This window comes from Argentina silus, assembly GCF_951799395.1.
Source record: "Argentina silus genome assembly, chromosome: 13".
Classification (NCBI taxonomy): Eukaryota; Metazoa; Chordata; class Actinopteri; order Argentiniformes; family Argentinidae; genus Argentina; species Argentina silus.
In genome coordinates this window covers 5,308,288-5,324,571 of record NC_139667.1, presented here as the reverse complement: position 1 = coordinate 5,324,571, position 16,284 = coordinate 5,308,288, and the positions used below count along the sequence as shown (strand labels likewise).

The window sequence follows — 16,284 nt, the reverse complement described above, 5'->3', positions numbered from 1 at the left end:
TCATAAATATATTTTATTTTTTATTGAGATGAGCTCTTAGTGGCAAATGTGCTCTCCACACTCCTCTTCAATAATAAATCTGGGCGGGATTTATGACACAATCACTGCTGGAAAGACTGCCTTGTGTGTAGGGACTGTGGGACTGCGTGTCACTGGGTTGAGTGGACTTTCATGTGCACTAAACTATGTCCCTTAAGTCATGCTGTCATAGTTGGTCTCAAAGTTCTTCATTATTAGTGTGTAGTCTGCATGACTGTAGAGTCATGCAGGGTAAACCAGAAACCCGTCGTTAGCCATCATAGCAACAAAGGTACATTATACCGTATTGTACCTAAATGATGCGCAAACACAGGGAGAAACTAATAGGCCAACTCTGAAATATCTAACAAAATAGAACAGTGAAAACCAGGAAACAGTGACAGAGGACACATTTCCCATCAAAAATATAACCAAATGTCAGCAGCAATATACTGTGACTGACCAAGGCCAACAGATTATAACTTAGATGGGCTTTTGTGTCTGGAGATAAGAGTATTATACTGCACTTCTATTCTTTCTCATACAGTACAACCCCCTTGGACAAGTATCAATGTGTATCGATGTGTATCGATGTCCCAGTAAACCTTTCTACTTCAATTTGTATAGTGCTACCAATATGCAAACCCTGAATGTCCATATAGTAAATCATCAATGATTAAAAATATTCATATATATATATATACAGTGTATATCAATAAAATCTTGGTTCTCTTTAAATTACTGTGCATGCAGTCAACTGCATAATGTACAGGCAATAAGTAAATGGAGTCATAGTTTCTTTGGCAGGCCAGAATCCAGCTGGACATGCATAGACAAGTATTTACAATCAAAAAAAAGGTCTGACTCATTGAGTCGAACTCTCTTGTGGACAAAAGTCAAAAGTTTGTGTGCAAATGTTTAGGTAAGTCATAAAGTGGGGTCGGGCGATGCTGGTGGAAGTAGAAATCAGAGGATTCAGGAATCATTCCATGCATTACGATGAGTCCGTCCTCCGATTTCTACCTCCACCAGCCTCCCCTGAGTGGAGTTCTCTCCTCTTCACACGTGTCCTTCGTCCCTCTCTGAGTCCGGGGACACAGGTCTGGAGACAGTGAAGATGTCCTGGCATCTAGTTTTGGTTTTGGGGTCGGAGGCCAGAGACGGCCTCCTCTTGTCAGACAGAAGTTTGAGGATCTCAGCCACCTGCATCTCCAGGGCGCCCATGCGGCCCCCCAGGGCCTGGATGTCCCCCCGGAGCTCCTGCCGGGTCTCCTGCAACGAGGCCTGAAGGGTCTGCTCTGGGATGGGGCAGAAGGGGTGAGGAGACCCCCCTCCTCCTGGGAGGGGGCTCTGCTGGAGGGGGGTCCGTGCCTCCCCTGCTCTGTCTATACGCAGCTCACTCTTGGTGATGCCACTGTCGCAGGAGTCAGTTTTACGGAGGGGGTTGATTTTAGGCACTCCTCCGTCCTCCCCATCTTTGCGTCTACTGCCACCATCCTGACCTTTGCCCTCCTGAGAGAGCATCTCCACAGAAACGGCTTTAGGGACGTTGTTAAGCCCCTCCTTTTTGACCTCTGGCGGCGGGGCGGTGATGTTTCTGAGGCGCCCCCAGCCCCCGGACTTGACAGGCTTGGCCAGAGCTGGGCTGCTGCCGACCTTCAGCCTGACTGGTGGCGGCTCCCCCACCACAGGGCTGGGCTGCAGCTCTAGCACGTCACAGTTGTTCTGCTTGGTGGTCTCGCTGGTGTGGGTGTAGGCCAGGGAGTTCTGCATGGGGGTGACCTGGGACACGGTGAGCACACTGCTGCTGCAGCCGGAGGGAGGAGCCCCGTTCTGCAGGGATGGGTGGGGCCGCTGGATGTTGAGGGGCAGGGAGTGCTGCAGGATGGAGTGGGACAGCTGCAGGCTGTGGGGGTGCAGGTGGTGCTCCACTTGGAGCTGGTTCTTCTCCAGGTCCAGCTGGGCGGCGGCCCCCTGGTTGCGCAGCTCCTTCTGCTGCTTGAACTTCTGGAACAGCTTCCTGACTGGGTGGTCCTGGGGGATGGTCAGCTGCACCTCGTTCTTCTGGCGCTGACGCTCCTCCTCCTCCTTCTTCACGTCACTGATCTTCCGGAAAATGATCTGCAAGCGACAGCAAAAACATGAACACAAAACATTTATCATTCCGTAAAAATCACTACTGCTTCTCATTCTATTACTACAGGGGAAATGTGCAGAAATAGTAAATCTGTTTATCTGTCCCATCAAGTGCCTGCCTGTCTGTGTAATGAGCCAGAATTCACAATGCAGCGCAGTCAAGTCCCTCTAAGTGCTGGCTTTTGGGAGATCTGTTAAATTATCCATCAGTGCTCCTGTGCCTTTCTATATAGTTCAACCTGTGCCAGGCGTGACTCGTTTCTACTGGCACTCCTTAGACACTAATTACATTGGGAATGACAGGGATCTCAGCCAGCCACAGACGTAAGTGTTATTCTTGGTTAAAATAATAATGGTCCCGATGCAGCTGACAGTGCAGGCGTGTGGGTCTTTAGTATAAGTTGGAAGATGGGGGAGAGGGGTATATATTAATTCCTCCCACCTCCTCCACCAGTCCTGTCTGTACCCTCCACCTGGGTTGGAACTCCCTGCCACACATCACTTAATGTCATCTCAACTGGCTCCCTGCTGGGTCAGGGGGCCAGGGTGGAACAGGGAGGAGGCAGAGAGGCCTAGTCAATCACAACACCTGCAGATAGCTGTGGGTTTAACCCAGAGGCAATGGCTATTCATTAAGACAATTAGGACATTTCTGAATAGTTAATTTGTGTGATGAATCATTGACTTTATCCAGTTCAGGGACAGCAGAATTGTGTAATCTTTCATTACCAGACAGTAATCGATCCCCTGTGCTCTGGTGTTTTTCCACTTGCAATGAATATATACAATATGAGTTCAACAGCTTAGCTCTACTCTTGACAACCAGACAGCCTCAAAAAGCACAGAATGAGTCAGCAGAACAGTATTTAGAGAGAGGTTAATGCTTGAATAACATATCAGAAAATAACATCTTGATGTACCGCTTGAGGGGGTAACTTTGAAGAAGGTTTTAATTTCTGAAGTAAAAATAAAAATCTTGCCTGGTAATCAAAGAGCAAAGTTTTGTTTTGATTGACAGGTTAAGTGTTTCCACTTTCTGAATTGTCCCCTTGAGTTCCAGTCAGGCTATGAAAAGACCTGACTAAAACGGGGTTGCCATGGTAATCATGGTTGGCATACTTGGCAGGCTACAGCTCCTCAAGGCGAGAACTTTGACCACATGGCACTCAGGTGATTGGACTGACTCATATCCCTTATTTGGCCTAATTTCCACTTGACCCAATTATTATTCTCTCCCTCTGTCCATTTGGTAACTGCTTACATGGAACTTTTCACCTATCCGAACTCCCGCTTCAGACGTGCAGCAGCAATAAGCCAATTCTATCAATAGTGATGAATGACCTATTCATTACTGTGAACTGGTGAGAAGCACTCAAGGACCGAGAGACAGTGACACATCGCGTCTTCACATCACCCAATCACATTACAGTCGTCCTGTCTGAGTTATCACATCTTGTCATCTGGAAGGTGGGAAATCACATCATTTAAACATGACAGAGAGAGATGGAGTCCAGCAAGTGAGAGTACATACATAAACACATCGTTCTCTATCAGTGCTTCTTATATCAGGAAAAAAACGAAAACATCGCTCTGTCTGTGACTATCTATTACTATTTGTGAATAGAAACATGGTGGCCTAAACTGATTCATACCGTCCCCTCCAAATTCACCTCGTCTTCCCGTGAGAGGTGCATGGAGCTCCCAGAGAGGGTCCTACTAATCACATAAGAACGCCACGTACCCATAAGAACGCCAAGGTACCCAAAATAACCTAAAAGTACCTAGAAGAACACCAAGGTACCCAAAACAACCACAAAATGGCAACCAAAAGAATACAAAACCACCCAAATGATCGGTACAAGCTAATCATTTAATTTGAGGGGCAATCGGTAATTGGTATCAATTTTTGGACTTTTAAATTAATTATATATAGCCATTGATTCTTGAAGAATATAACTTATAAATGCCTCATGAGCTTAGTTCAACCATCTTACCCCATCAGAACCCAAAATACAGTGCCCTGCATAAGTAATGGGACAGTGAAGCATTTTGTCTTCTTTCAGCTCTACTCTCCAAAAATTTTGATTTGAAATCAAACAATTACTATGAGGTTAAAGCAGAGACTCTCAGCTTTTATTTGACGGTATTTATGTACATGGTTTCACCATTCAGAAATTACACCACTTTGTATGCATAGTCCCCCTATTTTAGGGTACCCAAAAGTAATGGGACAGATTTATCAAATGTCCAAATTAAGCACTCATGTTTAGTATCACCAGTGCTCACCAGTGCTTTTTTTCCTTTTTAATGATGTTCCAAACTGTTTGATTTTGATTTTGGTAAGCCTAAGGTTTTGGCTATGTTTCTGATAGTGTTTTTTTCTGATTCTTCAGCCTAAAATGTCTTCCTTGACTTTCATTGACACCTCTTTGGTCCTCATGTTGACAGACACCAAAAGAAAAATCCCAAGGCAAATCCAAAGCCTAGATTCAATATGACACATTGACAGCTCTCTTATGCCTGCACGAATGATGCGACGGAACACACCTGACTTACCAGAAGCGCCTGTCAAGCCAAAAGTGTTGTCATTTCTGAATGGTGACACCAATGTGTACACAAATACCATGTATTACCCCATTGTTTGTAAACAATGCAATTGTAAACAAACACTGTATAGCTTCAATATAGCGTCCTTGCCACCACAGCTCCGTCTATGAAACTGAGAGCGGTTATATTTCTCAGCTGTTGACCAGAAAAGTGTCAGTATAAGAACTGAGGCTAATACTGTAGCCTCATATCCAACACTGCTTTGGATATTTTGGGGTTGTTTTGGGTACTTTGAGGTTATTTTGGGTATGTTTGGGCACTGCACCTGTTTGGGGTTGTTTGGGATTGTTTTGAGTTGTTTGGGGTGAATGGTAGGGCCCCCTAGGGAGAGTTTAGTATGCAGATTATAGAATGCATATGCTAATGGGGAGGGGAATTAGCAGCATTGCCTTAAGGGGATCACCTCGCCTTATAAGAACACTGATCCAAAACTCAAACAACAAGAAATATGGGCACAAAAGTCACATTTATTATTCAGTTAGAAAGAGAGACCTGCAGCACTTTGGAGCCGGGGATTTTCAGGAAGTGCAGAAAGGGTGAATTGATAATCAAAGTCTAAAAACAGCCAACCTGTTCCTATTCTTAACCCTATGAAGCGTAAGTCACAGTCGTACAAGAATGTGCAGGTTGACGCAAACACAGCCGATGCTAGGTGAAGGAAGAGCGCTCCTTTAAGAGTCGACTAAGAGGAGTCTGTCCATCAGAGAGGTTGAGTGGTCTATACATCTCCTTTAGTAATTAGTGTGGAACAATAAGAAGAATGTCTGGTTTCTTAGAAAATAAATATTTACAAACAAGCTTCTTTTCTTTTCTTTCTTTTTTTTCCAGACAGCTATGCAGAGTGAGGAAAAACCGCTCTAATGCTCCATCATTACATAGGTTCTATTTTTGGAGCAGACTTCAAAGCCTGTTGTAAAGGCAGCTGGAGTATAAACTGAACTTTAACACCAATAAACTCTTTCCCTTCTTCAAAGTAAGATTAGAAATAGAACACAAACACCAATGTTATGTTTACACTGTTTACAATGCTTGAATGAATATTTGGGTCATTAAACTATTAAATCCCTCTCAGACACAGACAATGTCCTTATAAACCTCTAACTGCAAGGGTCTGTTTGGTGTGGGCCTTTTCTTTACCCAGTCTGTAACAGACAGAGAAATAGAGAATGCTTGTTGCCTTATCTATCAAACTCAATATCATGCAGGACCCAGGAGGGATTTGCTGAGGGCCATGATGAACTCTGTCTCTATCTCTTCCTATCTCTGCCATCTCTCTTTCCCTCTCACAATCTCTCTTGCTCTCAGCTCAAACCAGCTACACTACAGTACAGTACGCATTCCCACTGTTTCCCATTTGATGTCTTCCTCTTCCTAGCATTTAATGTGTCTCCTGTTGTGTGTGTTAATGTGTCTCTACATGATATCTTAATGAATGCATTTTTTTTTGCACCTACTGTATTCAGAATTGTGCATGTGAATCATTCGTGGGTTGTGGTCTCTCTTAGCCTGGTAAGCCACTGTGTGCACTGTGCCAAGATTCGCTCGGGGTCTTTAGGAAAGACAAACAAGCCTGTCAAGGAGGTGCACGCCTTATGTAATAGGTCACACTCTGCCACCGCCAACACTATTAAACTGTCACTACATTCGGTGCTATAGAAAAACATCGCTAATTAGTCATCATTGCTGAGACGAGTGTGTTGGAGCCACGTCGACAGAAGTCGTCGAGGGCTCGCGGTAATGACGCCCAGGTGCAAGCACTTGTCTGTCCCACCTCATTACGGCAAAAACGAGAATCCAAAAGCAGAGTTAATATCCCCACACTTTCCAGGTGCTGATGTAAAAATTAATCCAATTACCAGTCCTACAGTGGCACTGCCAAGCCAACTCAGCACACTGAAACAAGTCCAAGCTGCACTCAAATCTACAGCTGCCAGCATACAGCCCTTCTACAAGTATAAATTATGCAAAGCACTCAGTTATAAAACATGATATTACCGCAGTGAAACAGTCGTGAAATTTTATCACCACATTAGCTTGAATACTATTTTAAAAATGTCCTAAAGTGGCAGCAGAATGCTGAGGTAATTATGTGATTCCTGGGTGGGGATATTGGTTAGTGGAGCTCATTCTGGCTGCTGGGGGGATCTTGGTAGGTGGTCTCATCACTCCTCTTGATTAGATTTTGGGGATATATTTATCCCAGAGGATGCAGGAAGTGGATGCTGCAAGGAGCCCGAGGCATGGGATGGATACTCCCGACTACGTCGGCTCTCTAGCAATGCTGCTCTCATCACACAGAAGGAATGTATCTAACTGTACCCTCTGGTGTGCACATGCTTACCCTACAGTGAAATATTAAAACCAACGGCTCACTTCACTATGATGGGGAAATAATACAAAGATGTTGAAAAGCGAGAGATTACAAGGAGCTGGAGCGGAGCAGTCAGAACTCTGGCATTTTGTCAAGTATGAGGTGGGATGGTTGTCTCTTTTCCATCTCTTTTTACACCCTCACCCTCACCCTCACCCTCACCCTCACTCTCTCTCTCTCTCTCTCTGGCTCGCTCCAACCATCACAAGAAGCCTCTAGGGAGTGGGAGCAGGACCCAGATGTGAATGAGAGACCACTGCTCCCACTCTGGGGACTGTCATTGTGGTCGAGTGGGCGACACATCCCTGCTCCCTAGGTAATCCTGCCTGTCATCCTCCTCCTACGGTAGTCACAGTGTGTGAGCACGCAGAAAAAGGGTGGACACACACGCACAGGCATGCACACACGTATGTCGCACACACACACACACACACACACACACGCACACACACAGACAAACGCACACACACACGCGCATGACCACACGCACACACACACACACCAGAAAACAATGAACTAGTAGCTCCATGTAGAAGAACTATCTTAAAAAGCACAAAGCAGATTGGGGAGCAGCATGTGGATGATGCAGTAAGTGTCCTCTTGTCCATTCTAAAGTCTGCCTGTGTCTCGTCTCTAGAGGAGAAATCACAGAGAACACCCACCCTGTCCCTCCTAAGGCAGCTCTGTCTTCTCTTCTCCAGAAAAATAAGTGGGTCATTTTTTCTCTTAAGTTCAGCGATTCATTATTTACCAGACAGAACAGGAATGGAGAAAATGAGACTCTGCATGGTTGACTTCCTCATCTCTCCTCCTCATCTCTCTCCATCTCCCCCACGGCTTTGCACGCACACAGACACAGACACACACATACACACACACACACACACACACACACACACACACACACACACACACACACACACACACACACACCCACACCTACACCCACACCCACACCCACACCCACACACACACCTTCTGCTTAAATCATGAACGCCACCACCATTACCACCAGTCTCTTGGAATTCAATCATTCCCTATCATGCATTAAACCCTATCCTGCCATCTCTCTCTCACACATGCAAGCACACTCACACGTGCACACCCACACCCACGCACACACACACAAGCACACGCACTCGCACACACACAGACACTCACACATACACACAAAACACTTTTTCCGTCCGTCCTTAGTCTGTGGGTCACATTAATAATCCATCAGTGGGCTGGTAAAAGCCTCCTAGTCTGCAGGGTTTAGCCCCAGAGTATGTTTCCTTACCATTGTCCCTCCAAGCACACAATCTGTCCCAGCTAACAAAAATAAACCATCCTCAAGCCTCCCGCCCTTGAACACCCACTAACTAACTACATTATTTGTTTTGTTGTCTGTTCAGATGTTTGTTTCTTTAACACTAACAGGCTTTTAACCAAAAAAGTATAAATAAAATGTTTCATGTTAATCATAAATATACAGCAAGCAACACAACTTTACTGCAGTTGGGGGAAACGCCCCCGTCCATGATTAATGAAATGACTCATATCACATTTAATCACATTCTGTGTTGGTGCACATGCTGTTGTCAAATGCTGCACCTCAGCTGATTTGGCAACAATATGGATAGGTCTTTGTAATTCAATAGCAACAGTTTGAGTCTATTCTAATGCAGATTTGCATGGGAGCCCGGCAATGCGCACAAGCTCATAATTGCCGCTAGGGGACGTTTTAGAATAACTGAATAGGAATACTGCATAGCTGAATAGGAATTAGGACCTAGGGAGTATCTCTGAATATTTTCAATGATCTCTTTTATTGTATATAATGCATTATCTTTGCATTTCAACTCAAGTTTAAATTAATTTAATCTCTTTATTAAATATGGTACAAATGTCCTCCTTAATTTAAGACCACAGCAAATAGTGTGGAATAAATATTATTAGGTTTGCTTAAGACTACTGAAAAACAGGTGGAAATTGGCTCTTTTAGGCCACTGCTAAAGTCAGTTGGCCTTTCATGTTTAAGAGTATAGATCTAAAGGCACATCTCTACTGACATGGACTGTTACAGAAGATACAGTATCTTAGTACGAGTATATATACAGTATATTAGTATCGAGCAATTGAATAAACTGTCAAAATGTAAAAATAGGCCTTTGCATACCAAATGCACTGTCACCTCAAGTAAAAATGAAAAACAGCATGTTTACACATTTTTGAAAAGCAATATAGCTCACTTTAGTCAGGTAGAGAGTCTAAAAGCCTTGCAGCGATGGTCTAATAACAACCACAGTGGAAAGAGACTAGGTGAAAACGGTTACTTAACGCTCAGCTTCCTCAGATATAAACAACCGTTGTTGCAAGAAGGAGCAAGGTGCTTTTGGCAGCAAATTCACAGTGTGCCACTAAAACGCGACTGTCAGCACAAGTTTTAAAAGCGCATTTCCTCTCCACATGGTTACTCCGGTTGGTGAGAGTTGTTCCAGTCATTTCAAATCATAGCCAATTTTTTTGTTGAATCATTTGCTTGGGTGAAGGGACAAAATGACAACAGCTTGAGCATCTGCTACTGCATACCCACAAATACTTCATTAACGAAATCATTTGAGAAAGAATATGAAACTTTGTTGTTTGGGATGACATAAGGTGTCCCATAACATCTGCTGAAGCACTTTCTGTAAACAAACGGCTTGGAGACTTACTCTGGGCATCTACAGTGTGTGATCATAGCACTCACATACTCTTGTGTTCTGAGTGAGAACCCTAAGTGACGAGCTACTGGATTATTTTCCATAACCGAATACCAAGCAGAACTTGCCTGTCCGTGTTCAGCGCTGACCCAAATACAGGCCAGGCCGTCATCTCTGGCTGACGGCCGTGTGACATCTCCCACACTCTGCATTGTGACTAATGAGATTAGGGGTCATGGAGCTGGGGCTCAATCACCACTCCAACACACCACCACCACACACGCACGCAGGCAGGCAGGCAGGCAGGCAGGCACGCAGGCACGCACGCACGCAGGCACGCACGCACGCAGGCACGCAGGCACGCACGCACGCACGCACTCCGGCTTTTCTCTCTGTCAGTGAAACATTGGGTTGGTGCACGGGAGACCCGTGTTTGCATCCAGTCGGTTCCACTTGGTCACACTGGGAGGGGAGACCACCTGCTAATATGGCTGTGAGAACCGCTAAAAGGGCACATTAAGTAGTGAGGCATGACAGGTATTGCATATATAATTCATTATGTAAAAGTCGCACTGTAGACAGATGTGTTGAGGTCATGAGAGTTAGATAATACTCACTAATAACATACAAATCTAGGGCTACAAAAATTGGGGCGCTTAGTGGCGTAGCACATAACCGCAAGGTTCCTGGATCAATTCCGACCCTCGTCACGTCTTGCATGTCATCCCTCTCTCTCTCTCTCTCTCTCTCTCTCTCCCATCCTTCCTGTCAATCTCTACTGTCTCTTTCCCAATAAAGTAGATATGCCCCGAAAACCATATTTAAAAAAAAAAAAAAAAAGGATACAAAAAGCACCTGAACGCATTGCAGGTGAGGAGTGGGTGGAGGGAGAGGGAGGAAGAGAGGTAGAAGTAGGAGGACCGGCAGGTTGGTTTGTGTGAGCGAGCTTGCATCTGCGTTGTTGTGTAAGTCTTACCCGCTTGCGTAGGTTGCAGGTGAGTATAAGGTTGCGTGAGAAGGAGTTGGCGAAGGCTGTGTAGAACTCCAACACCTTCAGCAGTGCCTCTCGCTTTATGACGTGCAGATCACAGTACGTCAGCGCTCGCACATTGGCACACGCGTGTGCAAGCGTGGTCTCCTTCCAAAACACGTCTCCAAACACATCTCCTTTACCTGGGGGAGAGGACAGAGTAATGGAGAGATAGAGAGACAGAGAGAAATTGAGAGAAAGAGACAGAAATTAGGAAAGGAAACCGTGTTCAGTCGGTGTGTAATCTGTTCTGAAACACTCTTTGTTAAAGACAAGACAAAGCTAATGAGGGTGGAATATCATGTCTCTTTTCTTAGAGAAATTACACATTCTATCTGATATTTCGAGACCCGAGGTTTCACAATTTCCTTAGCGACGAGCCTACAGTACCTGGTTAAGCCCTAGCAACCAGTGATACTAATTAGTGACTTCACAGTAAATGTTAGCCAGTTCAGTCAATAGTTGAGACTCAAAGAAACTACAGTATATATTCTCATTTCAACACATTTCCCGCAAGTTGCAAAACATGTCAAACCTGTCATAAACATCAAATCAATGTTCTGATTGCCGACCTGAGAGGATGACACCCCATTTCACCACATGAAAACCAACTAAACCTCCTCCAAATGGTTTACCATACAGCAGAGAACTCAAATCCGTCAAATCCTCAAAACCGTAGACAGGGAGTATGAGTGATTCTTTTCTCTACAGTGCTATGGGCCTCAGGGGATCCCTGGCAACTACAAAAACCCTGCAGTACACTAGCCACATCTAGAATGAGCTCCCCGGAGATGCTCAGCAAGCAGCCAATTAATGTGGTAGATATGGATAAGGTCAGAGAGATCAGGCTGGGGGCTGTTCTACGTTAGGAGTTACATGTAGGAGTTAACCTGAGAGCTGGTTGTCTTGACAGTTAGTGGTGGAGCTAGTAGTGGAGCTTGCTGCAGCATAACATGTTCCACTTCACCGCCATCACTATCATCATCCTCATCCTCTGTGGAGGTGGACAAGGGTGGATCTAGTGTCTGTGTGATCAATGGTGACCATGGTGATAGCCCATAAAAGCCAGCAGTCAGATTCTTATTACTGTGCCCTCTGACTAAGGCACGCTACAGCAGTGATAATGTCTCATCTCCCTAAGCTAACAGCAGACGCATACACAGAGCTCATTGGACCAGAACATATTGCTGTGTGAATAGATCGCAGGCTGAAATCCCCTTCTCATAACCCAGCATGAATAATGCATTACAAAATGAATCGGATCATAATTCTGCAAAACAAAAAAATGTGTTTTGAAAGCCAGAGCAGAGGAGAAATTCATAAACTGATAAGGCTGGTGAATGATTGTTTCCCAACTCCCACATGAGTATGGTGAGCAATGGGAACCTCCTATGCCTGTGGCTAGTTGAGGAGTTTATTAACTAACTGTGTGTGTTTCTGAGGTTAGTCAAGGCAGCGTTGCTCTGGTGGGAGTGTTGTGTCTCTCGGTTGTGTCTCAATGCTCCTCTGCTGTGGGGGTTCTACTCCAGGAACCTCCCTTGGTTATAACAAGGCTGAGAGGGATAGGGGGACCATCTTAATGTTAGCCATGGGAAATCAGAGGGGGCTCAATCAGCTGATGTTCCTCCCATCTACTGCATAGTACCCCTGAGGGAGGGACACGGAGAGTGCATGCGGGCTCTAGGGGGTATTTAGGACTGTATGCCCACTAGACATAGCACAGGAGATCTACAACCCTGTCTCTAAGCAACTATCTGTTGCCGTAGCATTGGTAGATCTTGCCAGTCAGACTATAGCCCCACATACTGTATTGTATCAGAGGTGGGGGTGAGGCAGGACCCTCAAGACATGTTTTCCCTGTAACAGATCATTTGTTACACAAGCACATGAGACTCCCTAATGACTGACCCATTAACCTAACATCAACAGTGTGGAGGAACACACTTCCAGACTACTGCTCTGGAAGTGTGCAAGTTAATACTCATCAAGAAAATGATTTTAGAATGATGCGTCTTTCTCTCATGCTGTGCCCCCCCCGCCGTCTCGCCCACCCCCCATAGTGAATCTCCTACCGAGTCGATCTGCTCAATCCTATCCCACCATCAATACACCAGTGCCAGGCGTGCCCCCCTAAGGCCCACCCTCCATGCCTCCCTATGTAGTGTGGGGATGAGATCCCAGGCCCACCCGGCGTGGTTTGGGCAGACTCCTCAAGTTGGCATTCATTTGAGCTGGTGATTAATGTCCTCCATGTTGTGAGGCGATTCATCTGAAGATAATATGCTTTTTATGAAGCTCTAACTACAGCCTCAGTCAGCTTCCTAATGCTGTTAAGGAAGTGGAAAAGTAATAAAAGGCCCTTCCGAAAAACAGCCGGAGGCACAACAGCTCAAAACAAGGAGAGACTACTTTCTCTTTCACCACACATCTCACTCTGTTGGTCCCCGAACTGTGCCGTTATCTCCTTCTCCTTACTCTCAGTGTCTCACGTCTGCTGTTTTAGTCACAAGGCATCATAAAAACATTTTTTTTTTTTTACATTTTTTACATTTAGCAGACACTTTTATCCAAAGAGACATACAACATGTACATTTGTTTCCACTGAAACAACATCAGACAACGGCTGGGCTGGAAACAGAGGAAATGTCTGTGCATTCTGCCGCTCACCTAGGATGGCGATGACCTCGTCGTCCTGGATGACCTCCAGTGACCCCGACACCACGAAGCACAGGGTGTCGACACTCTCCCCAGCGTGGAATATGAGGTCACCAGGGGCGCAGTGGATGGTCTGGAACTCCACGGCCAGGGAACGCAGGCAGCCATCGCTGGCCAAGCGGAACGCCGGGTGCTCGTTAAACACCTTGCGGTTCAGGTGGACACAGATGTCCGCACGCATGTCCTTAGGGCAGATGGACAGCACCTGAGGGCGGGGACAAAGAACAGTCAGGCTTTCTTAACTTTGCCTGGTAACACTACAGACTGGGTCTCACTATTAAAGGGTTAATGAGCTGTTGAGGGTTTACTGTGTGTTCTCATTAAAACCATCAATCAATCAAAGTTTATTTGTATAGCGTTTTTTACATAGGCAAATGCTTCACAACAAAATAATACTAAACCATATAAATAATAAATACAATACAAACAATATGATCTAGCGCTAAATCATAGACCCCCCAGGAGTAAGCCAAGGAAAAAACTCCCCAGAGGGGAGAAAAATATATAGAACACAGTGGCAAGGAAAAACTCCCTCAGAGGAAGAAACCTTGAGAGGAACCAGACTCCAGGGGGACCCATCCTCCTCTGGCTGATAAGGTGCTGAAGAGCAAATGAATGTGGAATGTGGTGTGGTGTGGTGCAAGACTTCAGGGGTCCATAGTGAAGCTAATGGAGTCCTACAAGCCTCTTGCACGGGTCCAAGATATCACTCTAACCACTGCAACTGCAACTGTTCCCTAGCCCCACCCGTAGTGGTGTGGAGGTATCCAGCATGGGCTCACGGGGGGAACCTGGCTCACCTTCTCAGTGTCGATACCCTTGGACATGGACCATGTTGAGACGATGTAGTCCATCACCCTCTCGCTCAGCCCTTTGGGCACCTGGTAGAGCTTCAGGAAGTCCCTCACGTTGTTCAGCATCTCGTGGTAGCGGTTCGTGTTGGCGTACATCTGCTGGAAGATGGTGGTCACATTTCCAAAGATGGTGGCATACAGGAGAGCTGAGGAAGAAGGGACATTATCTGTAAAACGCAGTTGTCATGAGATGAAACGAGCTGAGCTGAGCTGAGCTGTAATGACAGGTGACAAGTCACATTAATAATGGCTTTGTGTAGATTTGAGGCCAGAGTGGGAGAGTTTCAAAAACACAACAGCTCTGCAGCGCTGTTTACTGTCAGCCTCTGACGACGCGACTGTACCCCACTCACTGTTACCATAGAGACCTCACCAGAAATAGTTCTGTCTTTTTTCCTCCCAGCCAATAAAAAGAGAATCAAAGAAAAGAAATAACAACTTTAAAGACTTTTACGTTGGGGGAGGAATCAGTGCTGGCACATGATACAGAACACAGGCTGTTTGGGAGTGAATCAGCAAGGCACACTGTTCCCCGTCTTATTATTAATAACTACTCTCCCTCGCCTCTGCTGCAGACACACAAACTCTCTCCGCCACGGACCCGCTATTCTCTCACCTGGGAAGGGCCAATGACAAGGGGTCAGCCAACTGCAACTGACAGCTGGGTGACACAGCTCACATTAAAGTTGGGTTCTAAATTACCTCAGAAAAAACTCCTCTAATTGGATACGTTGCTAAATTAACTCAAACACTCCAACTGCAGAGAGCAGGAACGTATTACTCATTCAATCTGAGGGAGAGTAGTCTGTCAACCTCATGACAGCCACTTAAACCAACTGCTCTATGGTCATTGCCCAAGCATACAGCCCTCAATCAAACCGACATACACACGCAGGCACGCAGGCACGCAGGCACGCACGCACGCACGCACACACACACACACACACACACACACACACACCATAGAAAGCCACCGCAATCACTATCCATTGGACCCTGACCACTTGCAGAGCTTGACTGAGCCTTTCCCCGGACCACAAGTGAACACATTAATGCTCAATAAGACACTGGTCAAGTCGATCATTGGCACTACGGTGAAGTCAAAACTATTTTTCCAGCGTAATTGTGTATTCCCTTAAAAGGGCAATCTGGGATTCAAACAACAACAAAGCGTTCTCCACACCACTTTTTTTGGTAAACAGCTGAGGGGTGGGGGTTGGAGATTCAACCACTCTCAAGTTCATGGACAGAGCTATAGATGCAAGGACATAAAAAACATTCTTGCAAAGTGCCTCTAAATAGAAATTGACTGAAAAATCTGCAAAGGCAACGAACATTAGTCACAGTTCTGCCCCCAAGCGAGAACCATAATTTCTATAATCATAATTCTCATTGAGAAAATAATATAATTTTGCGCTGGCATTGTGGTATTTAATTCTCATTAGGTCAACTTAATTTTTCATTTGATTCCTTTTTAAGAAGATAATGGCTTTTGAATAAACAATGGGGGTGTGGGGGCGCTTTTTGATCTGTAACAAAACATCTGCCCTTTACTAAACTAGCACAGTCAACAGTAAGTGATATAATACAGAGAGTGGAACATTAATAATAACACTGACACTACATCAAAGGGCAAAGGGCTGTTGAATCTATAACAATCATATTAAACAATAGTGGTAATATAACGCATTCGGCCCAAAATAATACATATATAATATAATCGATATTGTCTAGCTCCCACAACAAATAATCTGATAGAGATGGAGTTTGAGAGGAATATCAATGACGCACACTGACAATAAACACCACATTGTGAGCAAATATGAACCGCCTCATTCAATTCCTTAATTATCTCCATGCATCATT

At 45.2% G+C, this 16,284-nt stretch overlaps 1 protein-coding gene across 1 annotated transcript in view; it reads right to left on the bottom strand.

Annotated features, from left to right (window-relative positions):
- Nucleotides 1-1,077: 1,077 nt before the first annotated feature.
- The window catches only part of kcnh5b (potassium voltage-gated channel, subfamily H (eag-related), member 5b), a gene marked incomplete at both ends in the record, with an annotated part of 31,454 nt that continues 16,247 nt past the window's right edge, over nucleotides 1,078-16,284 (bottom strand). The window contains 4 exons of the mRNA XM_083683480.1: nucleotides 1,078-2,139; nucleotides 10,796-10,992; nucleotides 13,517-13,769; nucleotides 14,365-14,564. Coding sequence (XP_083539606.1) covers nucleotides 1,078-2,139; nucleotides 10,796-10,992; nucleotides 13,517-13,769; nucleotides 14,365-14,564 — 1,712 coding nt within the window. The remainder of the gene's footprint in view (nucleotides 2,140-10,795; nucleotides 10,993-13,516; nucleotides 13,770-14,364; nucleotides 14,565-16,284) is intronic.